Below are 15012 nucleotides of genomic sequence, written 5' to 3' on the forward strand. Positions count from 1 at the left end.
GACCCACACATCTATCCATCTGATCAAAGTTTCTAGGGTTTAAGCTTTGAAGTATCAAGCTCCCTTCAGCTGGAAATCTTGTTGGTCTTCAGGGTGCTACTGGACTCGAATCCTCCTGTTCTACTGCAGACTAACTATGACTACCCACCGGAAACTGTTTGTATACAAAGCCCTCATGTCTATTGTCACAAGTACTGAATCTCCTGAAGCAGACATCCCCCTTCAACACTATTAATAAAGTATTTGGTTGATGGTTGTAAAAATAGTATACATATTGGGCTAGTAGTTCTAATAAAGAGCTTGTATTTTGGGTCTACCTGGGGGAGGGGTACCAGGCTTATGGATTTTGGGTAAAACATAAAACACAAGTACCCTTGGATACTCTTTGATCAAGAAATTAGTTGTTTGTTCATTAATATACCCCATATTGTTTGCCTTCGCAACTATTATTCTTATTAATATCTTAATATGATCTGTAGGGTCTCTGTTAACAGATGTATAATGTGTTGTGTCACTGAGAAGAGTCCTAACCATTTTATAAGCCTGAATATCCAAGAATACAATTCTTCCCTCTTTGTCAGCTTTTTATAATGATGTTCTTATCCTTGGCTAGTCCTTCCAAAGCTTTTCTTTCTTGAATTGTAATATTGCGTCTTAAAGAGGCACGACTTGCCTCAGATGAAGAGGAGGAGGAGGAGGAGGAGGAGGAGGAGGAGGAGGAGGAGGAAGAGTTGGATTTATACCCCATCTTTCAGTCAGAGTTTCACAGTAGCTTACAATCGCCTTCCCTTCCTCTCTCCACAACTCTCCCTTCCTCTCTCCACCCTATGAGGTAGGTGGGGCTGAGAGAGCTCTGAGAGAACTGCTCTTGAGAGAACAGCTCTGAGAGAACTGTGACTGACCCAAGGTCACACCATCTGGCTTCATGTGGAGGAGTGGGGACTCAAATCCCATTCTCCAGATTAGAGTCCCCCCGCTCTTAACCACTACACCAAACAGAGGGACATTTGGCTAGCTCAGGTAATAGCTGAACGGGAATTTGAAGCCAAGCTTAGGCATCCATCTCCTGACCGCCTACACTAGAGTTTCATGCTGAGAAAGTCTGGAATAGCTCAGGAATGTCACAATGAGATCAGCAATACAGGATAGGGCCTCCCCAAATACCATCTTGCCAGCTGCTATCAATTATCCCCCAAAATGCAATGTTACCCAAATAGGCAGTCTCCTAATTAGTGGGGGAAATTGGCTTAAATGGAGACAGAGTGAGATGTATACCAGGATTTTACCTTAGAGAACTCTCAAAATAAAACAGTCAGATGTTCAACTGGAAGTTGTTTTATTGAAAAATAATAAAAGGGCAAACACACACAACCAGAACACACAAACTAGCTAAGGAGAAATAAAGGGAGGAGGGGAGATAGTGATTTTGGAGAAGTGATATTTACCAATCTAGAAGATTCAAATCTGCGGAGGCAGCAAAACGGCCAGCGTTTCACAGAGGAGAGAACCCACACACAAGTGGGGGTATGAGGTTTGACATCGAGAACACACACACACACACACACACACACACACACACACACACACTGCTAGGGTGCAGAATGCTGGCAATTAAAGGAAAAACGTTCCCTAATGTGTTTGCCCCCAAAACAATTGATGGACAAAGATCTTGGGAAACCTTGATGAGATTGCCGGGGGTTGAACTATAGGTGTTAATACTTCTTTATGACGCTTGAGTACAGGATGAGAATATAGGAGGGGAGAATATTCATACAGCTTGTATGAATAATGTTAAGTACTGCATAATTAGGGTAAATGGGTAAGGGGAAGCACGGCCGGATGTGGACGAGGTTAATCCAAGGTGAGGTAATGTTTTCTTGGGAGACCCATTGTTTAAAGTTATGCATCTCTTTAGGATAGGGAGGATGGTCATTAGCTGGTCAGCCTCTATGATGTACCTACCAAAATATTTCCTCAGGCTCTTACCTGGCCAGCATCCATTTTTTTTGCACCAGATCTATTTTAGTTTTGCTCTTAGGCCAGGCAGTACCCTGCACCAATGTTCCCTCTAAGCTGTGGAGTCTTTTGAGCAAAAATTCTACTTTGTGAGCAGTGTTCCCTCTAAGCTGAGTTAGTGTGAGCTAGCTCACAGTTTTTTAGGCTCTGGCTCACACATTTTTGTCTTAGCTCAGGAAGGATGGCTCCAAAGCAAACTAATTTATACAGTAGCCAAACCGCTCGCTTACAACTTTAATGCCAGTAGCTCACAAAGTTGAATTGTTGCTCACAAGACTCCACAGCTTAGAGGGAGTATTGTTTGTCAGTTACTAGCACTAACATTGTGACCGAGAAGTTTGGCTACCGCATAAATTAGTTTGCTCTGGAGCCACCCTTTCTGAGCTAAGACAAAAATGTGTGAGCCGGAGGCTAAAAAACTGTGAACTAGCTCACACTGCCCTGCACATATGATTTTGGGGTGATATTAAAGAAGTGTGTTTATGTCTCTCTTAACACTAAACTGCCCCTCAAAGAGGAGGGGGTCTGACTGCTAACAGCAGAGCCATAGGAAAGGGCTGGGAGTTGCAGGCCTCACACTTTGTGCACTAAATTCTGAGAGGACTGCAGCCCTCACCTGTAGTTTGGCAATCCTGTCAACAGCATGCCCTTGCACTGTGCCCAGGCACTGTGCAATAGTTTCCTAGGTTATGACAAATCTACATAGTTTACTGACTTCAGAATGACACTTAGTTTCCCCAGCAACAAAATATTACCATTTGTATTATAGCTCCAGTCTTTTTATACTATTGCTTAATGAGGGGGACATGTAGGAAGGAACTATGCTGGAAATCAGGGACAAGCGGTAGAGTATGATTTAAGAGAGGAACACATTCTCCTTATTCAAATCATCTCTTTATGCCCGGCATGGAATACCCTTTGTTGTGACCCCACCATTACGAAGACTGTCTTCTTTCATATCCAGAAGACGGTCAGGCACTGATGTAGTTAAGTAATTTTAGACTCTGAACTTAAGCACCTTTGTGTGTGGGGGGGTCAACAGTGGGAGGGCTTCTAATGTCCTGGCCCCACTGGTGGACCTCCTGAGGGCACTGGTATTTCTGGCCACTGTGTGATACAGAGTGTTGGAATGGATGGGCCTTTGGCCTGATCCAACATTGGCATCTCTTATGTTCTTATGTGTGGGGTCTCCTTTTGATGGCAATGTACATATCAAATGCAACGCTCCAGCCTCTTTTTGGCCTCTCTCTTACTGAGTCCATAAGCTGGGGCCCAGGACACTTGCCCCAAATTTGGCCCGAACAAGGCCACTGGGGTGAGGACCACAAAGACTATGTAGAAGGGAGACAAACCAAACATGAATTGCTAAGGTGCCATTCAAAAGAAAGTCTGAATGTCCTTCCTGTCAGCATCCTGCAATGCAATTCCTTTATCCCCTGCAAATTGTCTTCAGGAAGGTGCTCAAGAAATAGCGGCTAAAATGCAGGCTCAGGTTGGTATTGTGTTTCTGTGGATGTGTAAAAGTCTTCGAGGGTGGACTGGAGGTATTCAAATGTGGGTCTTTCTTCAGGATTGTTCTGCCAGCATTTCAACATGACTGCGTAGAGTTCAAGTGGGCAATGTTCTGGACGGGGCATCCGGTAACCAAGTTCTAAGCACTTGATGACTTCAGGGTTGGACATAGCTGCAGAAAAGAGGGAATGAAAGAAAACCCCTTAAAATTACCTTTTCTATCATGATTTTTAAATTTTATTGAGTAACTCGCCTTTCCTAGATGCACCCAATATGTAAAATCTCAAAATTCATATACAACAATGACCCCCCAAAAATGCATATGATGTCTAGGTAAGTCAGGGACCATGCCACCAGTCTGTGAGGGCAACCACCTTGAAGGAAAGGTCAAGCCAGGGGGGCAAGGGAGAGACAGACCTATGGGGCGAGTATGGCCAGACTGCAGCGGCAGTCTGGGGAGAGGGCAGTCTATTAGGCCTGATGCAGGAGTACGGCAGAGGGTCCAGACCCCAACCAAAGTGGGCAGGTTCAGTTATTAGGTTGTGCCCTTAAGGCAGCGGTGAAGTGGAACTGGGGTGGCTGGAGTGAGCAGAGTCATGGTGAACCAGGGAGTGGTGTTGGCTGCCCTAGAGGAATTGTCAGTTGCCTGTTCCCTGAAGTTATTAATAACTTCTGTGTTCTGCAGGTACTGCCTGAGGGGTCTCTTTTTGCTGAGCATGGAACCGTGCATGCTACCTAGTCTACTCTGGGCGTTAGCCTTGCAAGCACTGTGCCCGATCACACCCATCCCAGGCACAGTCACAACAATAAGGAGATCTTTTAAACTTCCAGAGGGGTGTTCTCAACCGACGACTGCTGGCTGGAAGTCAGGTGAGGCAGCCATGTTTAGCCTGACAAAAACAGAGAGCGTGTGAGGGAGAGGAAATGGTATGGGCAGCAGACCAAGGGCAAGCCTTTGCAACCGGAGAAGGAAGGCTACCAGGCAGAGGAGAAACTGTTGCAACACTGCAGGGCACAATGGATATGTGATGGAAGGCGGAGGGGGGGGGAGGGTGTTCCTTTGCCATTGAAACCGAAGGCCTTCTGGGCATATTAAAAGATCATCTCAGTAAGGCCATGCCAGGAAAGATTGTTCTATTTCAGGCTTAAAGCAATAATTTTCTTTAAGCAGGAAGAAATGGCTTTTCTGATTTGAGCATAAATGCAAGACAACATCATGTAGAAACAGAAAAAAACTTGCATGAGTTGGGTGGCTAAAATGGCAAAAACTCTCCATGTGAAAGCAGCCCAGGTTGCAGGGAAGTATCCTATAGTCTCTCACCCACTAGAGTTTTCAACATGCTGCTAAGACTGCTTTAAGAGGGTATGTTAATTTTTAAAAATAAAGACATAAAAGTAAACTGTGTATCCTGAGCATCAGGGACAGAGTACACTATAAATCTAGTGAAGAAATGAATTAATAAATTCAGTGCTAGGGACTGATATGATATTCTGTCTCCCGTACCTGGGTAGGGACACCTTCCATATGTGACAATTTCAGTTAGCAGAACACCGAAGGACCAGACGTCAGACTTGATTGTGAAAACCCCATAGTTGATTGCCTCTGGTGCTGTCCATTTGATAGGGAATTTGGCACCTGTCAGGGAGAAATATATTCATAATCACAAGCTATCATGATGCCTTCGGGCAAGCTTCAGACTTTGAACATCAAGTATCTTTCTCTCTAGAATTTCCTCTCACTCTCTTTCTTGGGAGACGGGAGGGATAGTCAGCATTTGTTAAAACATTTATCTGTCTGTCCATCCATTATGTGTAGAATCAGAGTTGCCCTTTGCAGCTTCAACCAGTGTTTAAAATGATAAAAAATCTAAAAGAGCTTTGAAATTACAATAAGCACACAACAGCAGAAAGCCACCAACATCAGCCATAAAAATAATTTACAAAAAACAAGGAAACCAGAGAGAACATTAACATTCACAAAAGCATACAGAGATGGGCTGCCAGAAGCTCCCAAAACAGGGATCTTCAGAGACTGAGTTCTACAACCATAAAGGCCCTGCTCTGAGCTGACTATTGTAGCAAAGCAGGAATCCATTGCACAACATCATTAATAGATCTGAAGACAGATGTCAGCCTGCCTCAACTAGAAGTGTGTGTGAGAGAGAGGTTCTAAACTGTACTTGTATTTCAATACCCTGTTTTTTGCTTCCAGTCTGCTGTTGCCACACGTGAGAGAACTCATCAAAACACTCTCATCTATACCGCAAGGTCCCAACCCTTGAACTGACCTTCTTTGGCCAAGTATTCATTCTCTATGACCCTAGCCAGGCCAAAGTCTGCAACTTTGCAGCAGAGAGTCTCCGAAACAAGAATATTGGCTGCTCTGAGGTCTCTGTGGATGAAGTTCATTCTCTCAATGTACGCCATCCCTTCAGCAACCTACAAAGACAAAGAAGAGCATTTATCCTACATGTCAATTGGGCAACAGAATTTAATTGTGGTGACCCCAAACAGAAGAATCAGTCGTCAAGATTTCATTTCATTTCAAACCACCCCCCTCCAGAAAACAGTCCTCAAGGACATTTTTCAAGTATGTACAACTGGTTCTGCTTCCTGAAACTGGAAAGCTTTTGATTAGAAAAAGCTCACAAAAAACTTGATTCTCCAAACGAGATTTTAAAGATTACACATTTAATACCTGAAAAAATGTCAGTCGAATTTGTCTGAGTTTGGCAATAACGTCTCAAAATCTGACTCTGAAGGCTAAGGCATGTGCAATTTGTCAGACATGGCACTGAGCGATTCCAAAAAGATGCCCATCTCTATCCCCATCCAAGCCATTCAGTGGGATCCAGGTGCCGATCATAGCACCTATATGGATTCTCAATCAGAAGAACATCTGTTCCTGCATCTTAAGCCTGCTTTCATTCATGGCTGTCTTGCTGGGCTGCAGTATATATTTCCCAATTAAAATGGTATTAACTGAAATATCACAAAATTGTGGACATAGCCAAATGGGAATCCCAGACCACTTCTTTTGAACAATACACTTCACCACAAAGTTTCTGCATGGACACTATCAGATGAAATATCAGATGACTCCTCATGCTAAGCACCCCTGAAGAGTGTCACCCAATAGTACTTAGATTCAATTTTGGCTACTGAGTAAGAGAGTTAAATTCTGTCTTTCCATTATATTTTATTCCCCTCCAAAGGGCTACAGAAAAGGATTTAGCTTTTCCATTTTTCCTATATAACATCTCTGAGATAAGCAAGTAACCCACCTCTGGGCTTTCTGGCAGAGTTACAGTCCAATTTTCTAATCTCTGCATCGGACTCTCCACCTCTGGTCAAGTTGGTAACATTCTGGGTGAGTGATAACTGTACTTCCAAGAATACCTTCCCTCTACTCTCTTTTATGCTGTCAAGTTGCAGCTGACTTAGGGCGACCCTGTGGGGTTTTCAAGGCAAGAGACTTCAGAGGTAGCTTGTCATTGCCTGCCTCTACTCCAGGACCTGGGATTTCCTTGGTGATCTCCCATCCAAATACCAACCAGGCCTGATTAGCTTCTGAGACTGATAAAATTGGGCTATCCTAGGCTATCCAGGTCAGGGCATTATACTTACTAATGCCTGGCAATTAGAGTCTGTGCTGCCTTACACTGCTGGACAAGGATATGGAAGATTTGAATCCCTCCTCTGCTGTGGAAGCTCACTCGGTGACATTGGGCCAGTCACTCTTTCTCAGCCTAACTCCACTCACAGGGTTGCTGTTGTGAGGGGAAAATGGAGGAGAGGGGGGTGATGCTTTAAGTCACTTTGGTTCCCCAATGGGTGGGAAAGCTGGGCATAAATGTCTAAATAAATAAAACATGTAGGAGTACAGTGACAATGCTATTTATGTCTATTAAGTATTATGGCCAATGGGCCAATTCAGAATAGAATGTTCTGACTGTATCACTCTAGTCTTTCTCTGTGAAAACAGGCATTTGTCATTTGTCAAGACAGACCATTGGTCCATCAGTTGTATTTATAACATTTTTAAAGTCAGTTTCCATCCTTCCTCCCATGAGTTCTGGGCAGCATACAAGATTCCTTTCTTCATTTTATCTTCACAATAACCTTGTGAAGTGTGTTTGATTGAGTAATTGATTGATTGAGAGAGAGAGAGAATGAGTGAGAGACAGACTGGTTCAAGGTCACCCAGTGAGCTTCAGATCAGAAAGGAGATCCAAACCTGGGCTTCCCCAGTCTTCGTCTAATGCCTCAAACCACGGCACCAAACTGAGCCTCTGTTCTGACTGGCTCCCCAGGATCTCAGGCAGAGAAAAGTGTTTCCTAACACCTGCTACTTGAGATCATTCCACTGGACATGCAAAGGACTGTCCACGTACAAAGCTAACATTACTATTGAGCCATGACAAGCATGGATGGCTTCAAAAGGGAATTAGATAAGCATATGGAGCAGAGGTCCATCAGTGGCTATTAGCCACAAGGTATAGATAGGGACTCTGGGGCAAGTGATGCTCTGTCATCTTGGTGCTTGGGAGGGTCAACAGTGGGAGGGCTTCTAATGTCCTGGCCCCACTGGTGGACCTCCTGATGGCACTGGTATTTCTGGCCACTGTGTGATACAGAGTGTTGGACTGGATGGGCCTTTGGCCTGATCCAACATTGGCATCTCGTATGTTCTTATGTTCTTATCCCCTGTCTTTATAGTCTGTCTACATTAGTGTGAACTCCTTCTTCCCTTGAAGGCAGATCGGATGAGAATTCTGGGATTTCTTTCCAGGACTTAATGTCTCTTCCTTGAGGAATACACTCTTGAATACAAAGAATACTTGAACAGTAGTGGGGTAACTTCTATAACCTTCCTATAACTAGGACACCCTGCACACAAGTTCAGAATATTAATGTCCACAAAAAATGCCACACAGTACAGAAAAATGCCTCCAAAGCAGGCCAGGCTTTAGCTGCTATATAAAAAAGTTGTGTATAATATATGGTTAAAAAGATGGCTAACCCTCCATTTTTTTTTTAGACTAATGGGGCAGAAGAATTTTCCACACCTCAGAGATTCTAGTTTTTGGCACCTTGTAGCTTTCATGTGGTTTCAAACAGGATATTAAGACATACTTTCCACAAATATACTGCACGCTCAAGTTGACATGCTTTCACGCTGAACAGCTTACCTCAATGGAAAATGGAGAAACTGGCGTCACTTCCTGTCCTGATGTTAATGAGATAGTGGCAGATGGTGGGTTTGCTCTCAACTCATGCAAGCATGAGAGAGGGAGTGACTGCTGGGCTTGACCACAAGGAAAATTATACTCTGATCACTTTCTAATTTTAGATTTGGGCTGAATGCTTGTCTCTTGAGGGTCAGTGTTTTCTTGTTTACCCGCTTATGTACATGAGATGGTCATGGTGACTTTCATCACTGGACCAGCATGTAGAATCTACGTCATACTGGTTTGTGGTGCACTGAAACTGCAACCACTACCAAATAGGGCAGGGAAAGGACAGCAAGCCAACGTATAAGAAATGCTCTACTAAAGTAAACCAAAGGCCTGTCTAGTCCAGTAGTCCACTCCAATGGGCACTGTCTTGTAATCCTTTAAACAGGCCATGAAGGCAACAGTATACCTCTGTGTACACCTGCACACTCAAGTACAGAAAAAGTCCTGCAGGTTCAGACCAAAAGTCCATCTAGTCCAGCACTCTGTTTCCTACTATGGACAATCTGATGCCTCCAAGAAGTCCATGAGCATAATACAAAGGCCACACTCTTCCTATGCTCAGCATCTATATCAAAATATTTTAGTTATTTCATAGTTAATAGCCACTGATAGACCTCAATTCCATGAAAGCCACCTGTTTAATACCATCACTAACATCTTGTGGCAGTTAATTCCATAAGCTCTGTGTTGCATAAAGAAGTACTCTTCTTCATACTAACTCACAGCTAAAAATATGAGCATAACCTCCATTCAAAATTCACCTCAAACCTTGCCTCCAAATTAATTTGGAATGCTGGCATTCAGTTTTGAAATTCACTAATGCTGTCTCAGAGTTTCCATCCCACAATCACAGTTCAGAAACTTTAGGTGCCATGGGTCAAAAATGGAGTTTTTCTTTGAAGAAGGATAGGTACGATGTGTCAAGGGAACCACAGAGAACATAGAAGCTGGAGGGATGTGCACAAAAATGTTAATCAGGTTTGACTCGCTTTGTGAATAAAAAAGGTAGTCATGTTCTTTGAGAACATTGTGTCACATATTTGGAGTTACATATAAATGTGCATCATCAAGTCAGCTGAAGGTGCCCAGCAGGTTTATGCAGCTGAAGGGGGAAGAATGCGACTGAAGTAAAAAAAACCTCTGCCTCTTCCACAGGGCCACCATGCCTGTGGTTGTATTCTCTTTTCAGCTTGCATTTCTTCATGCTGTCTTTAAATTCCTGTTTCCTTGCAGTGCTGGATAGTAGAAGGAGAAGGGAGGTAGTGGGGGCCACTTCCCCTGTCCAGGGAGGTAGATCTGGGCTCCAGAGGACTCAGCAGAGGACTTAGCTGTCCCCTCCCCCTGTATGGGTAGGTAGACCTGGGACCTGGGGTGGGGGGAATGGCTCTTGGTAGACTGGAGCTGCAGGAGGCAGAGCCCTTGACTGAGTGAGAAGGAGACTTGTAGGGAGTCCCTGGGTGGGGGGAGGACAGAGCTACAGGTTAGGGAGTTTTTTCAGTTTTCAAATGCGTCTGGAAAGAATGCTGGACGCTAGGCCCAGCCCTGCAGTTTCCAGTGGTGGGCAGACCTGTTGTCTGCAGGCCAGACCACATTGGGACTTGTTGGATTGGGTCTGAAAACCATTTGGGTAGTCTGGGGCTTGCTTTGGCCATTCTGAATGCACAATCATCCAGATACAAGAAATGATCCAGACCTCATTCGGGCACAGCTTGTGTTGGGGCAATTTACCCACCTGGGCTGACATATCTATAAGTTTTGGAAGAGGTAGCTTGTTTCCTTCCGCTGTCTTCAAGAAATCCAGCAGACATCCTGCAAGGGAGGAAAAACATAACACTCTCTGAAGGAGCTGGCCATGCAAATAGTTCTGAGGAGTATACACACAGACAGCCATGATGGAGAGTGATCACCAGTGCAGTCTTAAAGTCGCACCATTCTAAGTAAATTGAAATCAATGTGTTTAGAATGCTGTAACTGCATTTTGGATTGCACTGTGAGATACTACAGCACCATACTTTATTTTGGTGAGAGACTTTCAAATACCACCACACCCCAGCAGAGAAAAAAGAAAAAGCAACACATAAAAATATTCATAATGTGTGTTGGGGAAATATAGCAAAGACGTTCTAAGAGACTGCAATCTGGCGAAACATCAGTCTCTGTATCTAGCAGCAGAGCAATACAACTCTATACAGGGCTGATAATTAAATGAGACACTTACCATTGGCCATGTATTCTGTTACGATGAAAATAGGCTGTTGGGTGACAACAGCGTGCAGTCGGACCAGCTTGTTGTGCTGAAGCCTTTTCATTAAGTTGGCCTCAGCCAGGAAAGCATCAGGGGCCATGCTGCCTTCTTTCAGCGTCTTGACTGCTACTTTCACATTATTCTTGTAATATCCTGTAGGGGAATATTTTTCAATGATTTAACTCGTGAACACTCCCTGTGCTTGACCTAAAGCCAATGGGATTTTTGTCCTGATCCCTGATGACAAAATAAACGTTCCCTGTACTAGAAGACTAGCATTCTCCCTCTGAGGCGGAAGACATCTTTGGGTGTTTCTCACTATCCAATCAGGGAGGCAGGAACTAAAACTCTTCCTCTTCCTGTCTGGCGTGTGGGACACCCCCTATCTTCAGTTCTGTTCCTGCCTCAGAGGGAGAGCAGTTCTATTGCAGGCTTTGCCTACTCTATTTACCTTAGAACTTAACCTTTTATCTTCTTCTTCCTAAATACCTTCCTACTTTCTACTTTTATTTCATACCTCTTGTTTCTCTCCTTTCTTGCTGCCTTGGGAGATCTTCATTAACAGCAAGTGCCGCGGTGGCAGCACTTTGATCTCCCGGGCGTTTTTTTTCCCACCGACAGAGAGACTCTCCTCATGGAGGCTGAGCATGAAGACGAATTCCTGGACATGGAAGACTGCGCGGCGGCTACCGCGCTGCTGAGATCATCAGGGGAGGGAACTGGCGCCAACATGCCTCAGCAGCTTGGGCGTGGTGCCGGCAATGCGTCGGCCTATTTAGCGCTGCAGAAGACCACCAAGAAGCCTCGCACTTCAGAGCAGTGGCCTGACGACGACGCTGCCACCTACGGGGCAAGCGCCAGCACTGCAACCCCCCACAGCGTGATTTCGGCAGGAAACCAGGCCGGGAGTCTCCTCAGCTCCGATGCGGCCTATCAATGCGACCTTGCCAACCTCCCACCGGGAGACTTCACTGCAGGCTGTCCGCTCTACGTTCAGGCCCTGTCTTCCTAAGCCGGTTCTCTTCTGATTGGTAATGTACAAGTACATCCTAGCGGTCCCATTGACTTGCTGGGGCTAGTGAAGCAGGCTGTCAGGGAAGAGATGTTCACGCTTAGCCGTCCTTCTGCCTTCACCTCCATGAGATCCCTCCCCCCCTCCCCTAGAAGGGCTCCCTCCTCACTGCCTCACGGCAGACACCGGCCAACCAAGGCTGCCCAGAAAAGACCTCTAGAAGGGAGTGGGGATGCAGACCCAAACTGGGGGGGGGACTTCCTATTGATCCTGACTCAGAGGGCAGGGAAGAAAAAGAATTCCTCTCTGAGGAGGAGGAAGAGGAGGTGTGTGAAGCAAAAGTGCCTATGAAGGGTTAAGTGATGTATGTTAGCCTTCTCCCTAGTGCAGCTGTTTTAAGTTTGTTATTGTTAAGATGCTGATTCTAAGGACAGGGAGACCTATCAATTAACTCTATTTGGAAAAACTGTTTTGACCGTAAAGTGGGGGCAGCTGATATTTGAAAGGGAAAAAGAGTATATTTTGACACCTTAGCTGGGGGGAAATTTAGGCTAGGAGATTCTGGGAACTCCGGTATGCGGTTCGTGTTTGCAGACCTCGAGGTGAAGCCACATTCCTCATTGTGACTTATGGCCTACGCTTCCTGAAAACTGTGCTATAGAACACAGGTAGTTTGAGTTAGTGTTTGTTATTTTGTTGTACTCTCTGAAGTGTTTTGTTGCTGGATTTTGTATTTCTCTCTTTTGACCACTGTTTTAAATAAATACTTTCTTTTAAAACTTAAGTTGGCTCATGTGTGCTCAAGTCTCCTGTTAACCCACAAGAATCACCTCAGGAAGAACAGGCCTTCTGTGTGTGTGTGTGGGGGGGTGTTAGGTTGGAGGACAAAGACTGAGACCCACAATGGTAGAAACAATCCCGAAGTAACAACATCACTGAAAGAGTTCATAAATAGCGGCTGTTATCATTTCCTGTTTGGCCAAAATGAGGGATTCCTGAAGAGGAAGTGGGTATGATCACCTCTTCCTGATGACACTGTGGAGGCCTAAAAAGAACTGGGATTAGGGATGCCAGCCTCCAGGTGGGACCTGGGGATTTCCTAGAATTACAGCTTATCTCTAGACTACAGAGAAAATGGACTATGTGGCATTGTAGCCCACTGAGGTCCCTCCCCAGGCTCCATTCCAAAATCTTCAGTAGTTTCCCAACCAGGATCTGGCTACCCTACCCACCATCCCCCACTGGTGGCCACGAGGGACATGGGGGAGCACAGGGAGAGAGGCAGTCCCACAAATAAGAGGGGCCAAGGCCATGAAGGGCTTTGTATGTGATAGCAAATGCTTTAAACTGAGCTCAGTAAAAAAAAAATGGACCGCCAATGGAGCATCTGCAGAATGGGAGTGATATTCATGTTCCATCTAGCTCCCACTAACAGTGAAGTCATGGCATTCTGGACCAACTGGAGTTTCCAAGTTGATATTGAGGGGAGACCAATATACTGTGCATTACAGTAGTGTAGACTCAATGTGGCATGGATCCAGGTGGCCAGGACAGGCGTATCAAGGTAGAGGGCCATCTTATGAGGTGTATTAGCTTGCTTCTCCAGTAATAAAGCTGGCCCTCAGAATAGGTCCTCAGTTGATGAACAGAGCATCCAAGGAAGTTCCTAAATCTATGAGACACCCTGAGCCCTGGCTATTTGGGGCTTTAGAGGTTAAAAAACAACACTTTAAATTGCATCTGGAAATTAGTTGGCCAAAAGCTCAAAGAATTTGCACTGACCTCTACCATTCCCAGAAGAGACAGTACCATTCTACACTTACCCATCCACACCTCCCCAAACTGGCCTGCACCCAACTTCTTCACAAGTTTCAGAGATTCCCGAGGGATCTCCCATTCATCTGTGCCCCAGGGTCTTTGTGGAGCTACAGATTTACATGGTGCTCTTAGCCTCTGGCACAAACCGTCTTTATTAGCTGCAAAGTACACAAAACATGAGAGAAGAATAAGTTAGGCAGGTTTTCAGAGGATGCTGGAAGATGCTGGTGTGTTTTCCAGGACCCTGGTCAGCAACCCCTTTGGCCAGAAGATCACTTTGAGAAAGAACTGAGTGGCCAAGGCCTGATTTTTTATTTTTTTATTTTATTTTATTTCACTTATACCCCGCCCTCCCCGCAAGCGGGCTCAGGGCGGCTTACATAGGCACAACTGTGCAACAAAATACAACAAGATTAGAACAGTTAAGGCACCAAGTGCAATAAAAATAGGACAAGTTAAAACAATTAAAACAAAAACTCGCATCTTGCAGAATACATTAGGAACTAAAATACTCCCTATTGTATATCGCAGTGGGATCAAAGAGGGGGGATGCCATGGGCCAAGATGTTCCAAGTGGCTAGTCGTCCCAACCCGGCGGTCCTGCTCTGCAGTTACTCGGTGGTGGTGGTGGCGGCGGCTCCTACTCAAAAGCCTGGTGGAAGAGCTCCATCTTGCAGGCCCTGCGGAACTGTAACAGGTCCCGCAGGGCCCTGATCTCCTCCGGGAGCTCATTCCACCAGGTAGGAGCCGCCACCGAGAAGGACCTGGCCCTTGTGGCAGCAAGGACCTGGGGTCACTAGGCGGTGTTGTGACCCCGACCGAAGTGCTCTTTGGGGCCTGTATGGGGAAAGGCGGTCCCTCAGGTATGCCGGACTCTGGCCATATAGGGCTTTAAAGGTAAGCACCAGCACTTTGAAGCGAATCCGGAACGCTATAGGCAGCCAGTGCAGCGCTTTCAGCACAGGTTGGATGTGATCCCATTTAGGGACACCCACCAACAACCTGGCCGCCGCATTCTGCACCAGCTGCAGCCTCCGAATTTGCGACAAAGACAGCCCCATGTAGAGAGCGTTGCAGTAGTCTAGCCTCGAGGTGACTGTCGCATGGATCACTGTGGCCAGATCGCCGTGGCTAAGGAAGGGGACCAGCTGCCGCACCAGCCGTAGATG

The 15012-nt window shown here is 45.5% G+C and overlaps 1 protein-coding gene across 1 annotated transcript in view; it reads right to left on the bottom strand.

The window, feature by feature from the left end:
- Positions 1-3491: 3491 nt before the first annotated feature.
- Positions 3492-15012, bottom strand: part of BLK (BLK proto-oncogene, Src family tyrosine kinase) — a 22975-nt gene continuing 11454 nt past the window's right edge. The window contains exons 6-11 of the mRNA XM_015429105.1: positions 13849-14001; positions 10987-11166; positions 10501-10577; positions 5817-5967; positions 5033-5164; positions 3492-3700 (exon numbers count right to left, since the gene is read on the bottom strand). Of these exons, the coding sequence (XP_015284591.1) occupies positions 3492-3700; positions 5033-5164; positions 5817-5967; positions 10501-10577; positions 10987-11166; positions 13849-14001 (902 nt within the window). The remainder of the gene's footprint in view (positions 3701-5032; positions 5165-5816; positions 5968-10500; positions 10578-10986; positions 11167-13848; positions 14002-15012) is intronic.

Source organism: Gekko japonicus, unplaced genomic scaffold, assembly GCF_001447785.1.
Source record: "Gekko japonicus isolate JY-2015 unplaced genomic scaffold, Gekko_japonicus_V1.1 scaffold7, whole genome shotgun sequence".
Taxonomy (NCBI): Eukaryota; Metazoa; Chordata; class Lepidosauria; order Squamata; family Gekkonidae; genus Gekko; species Gekko japonicus.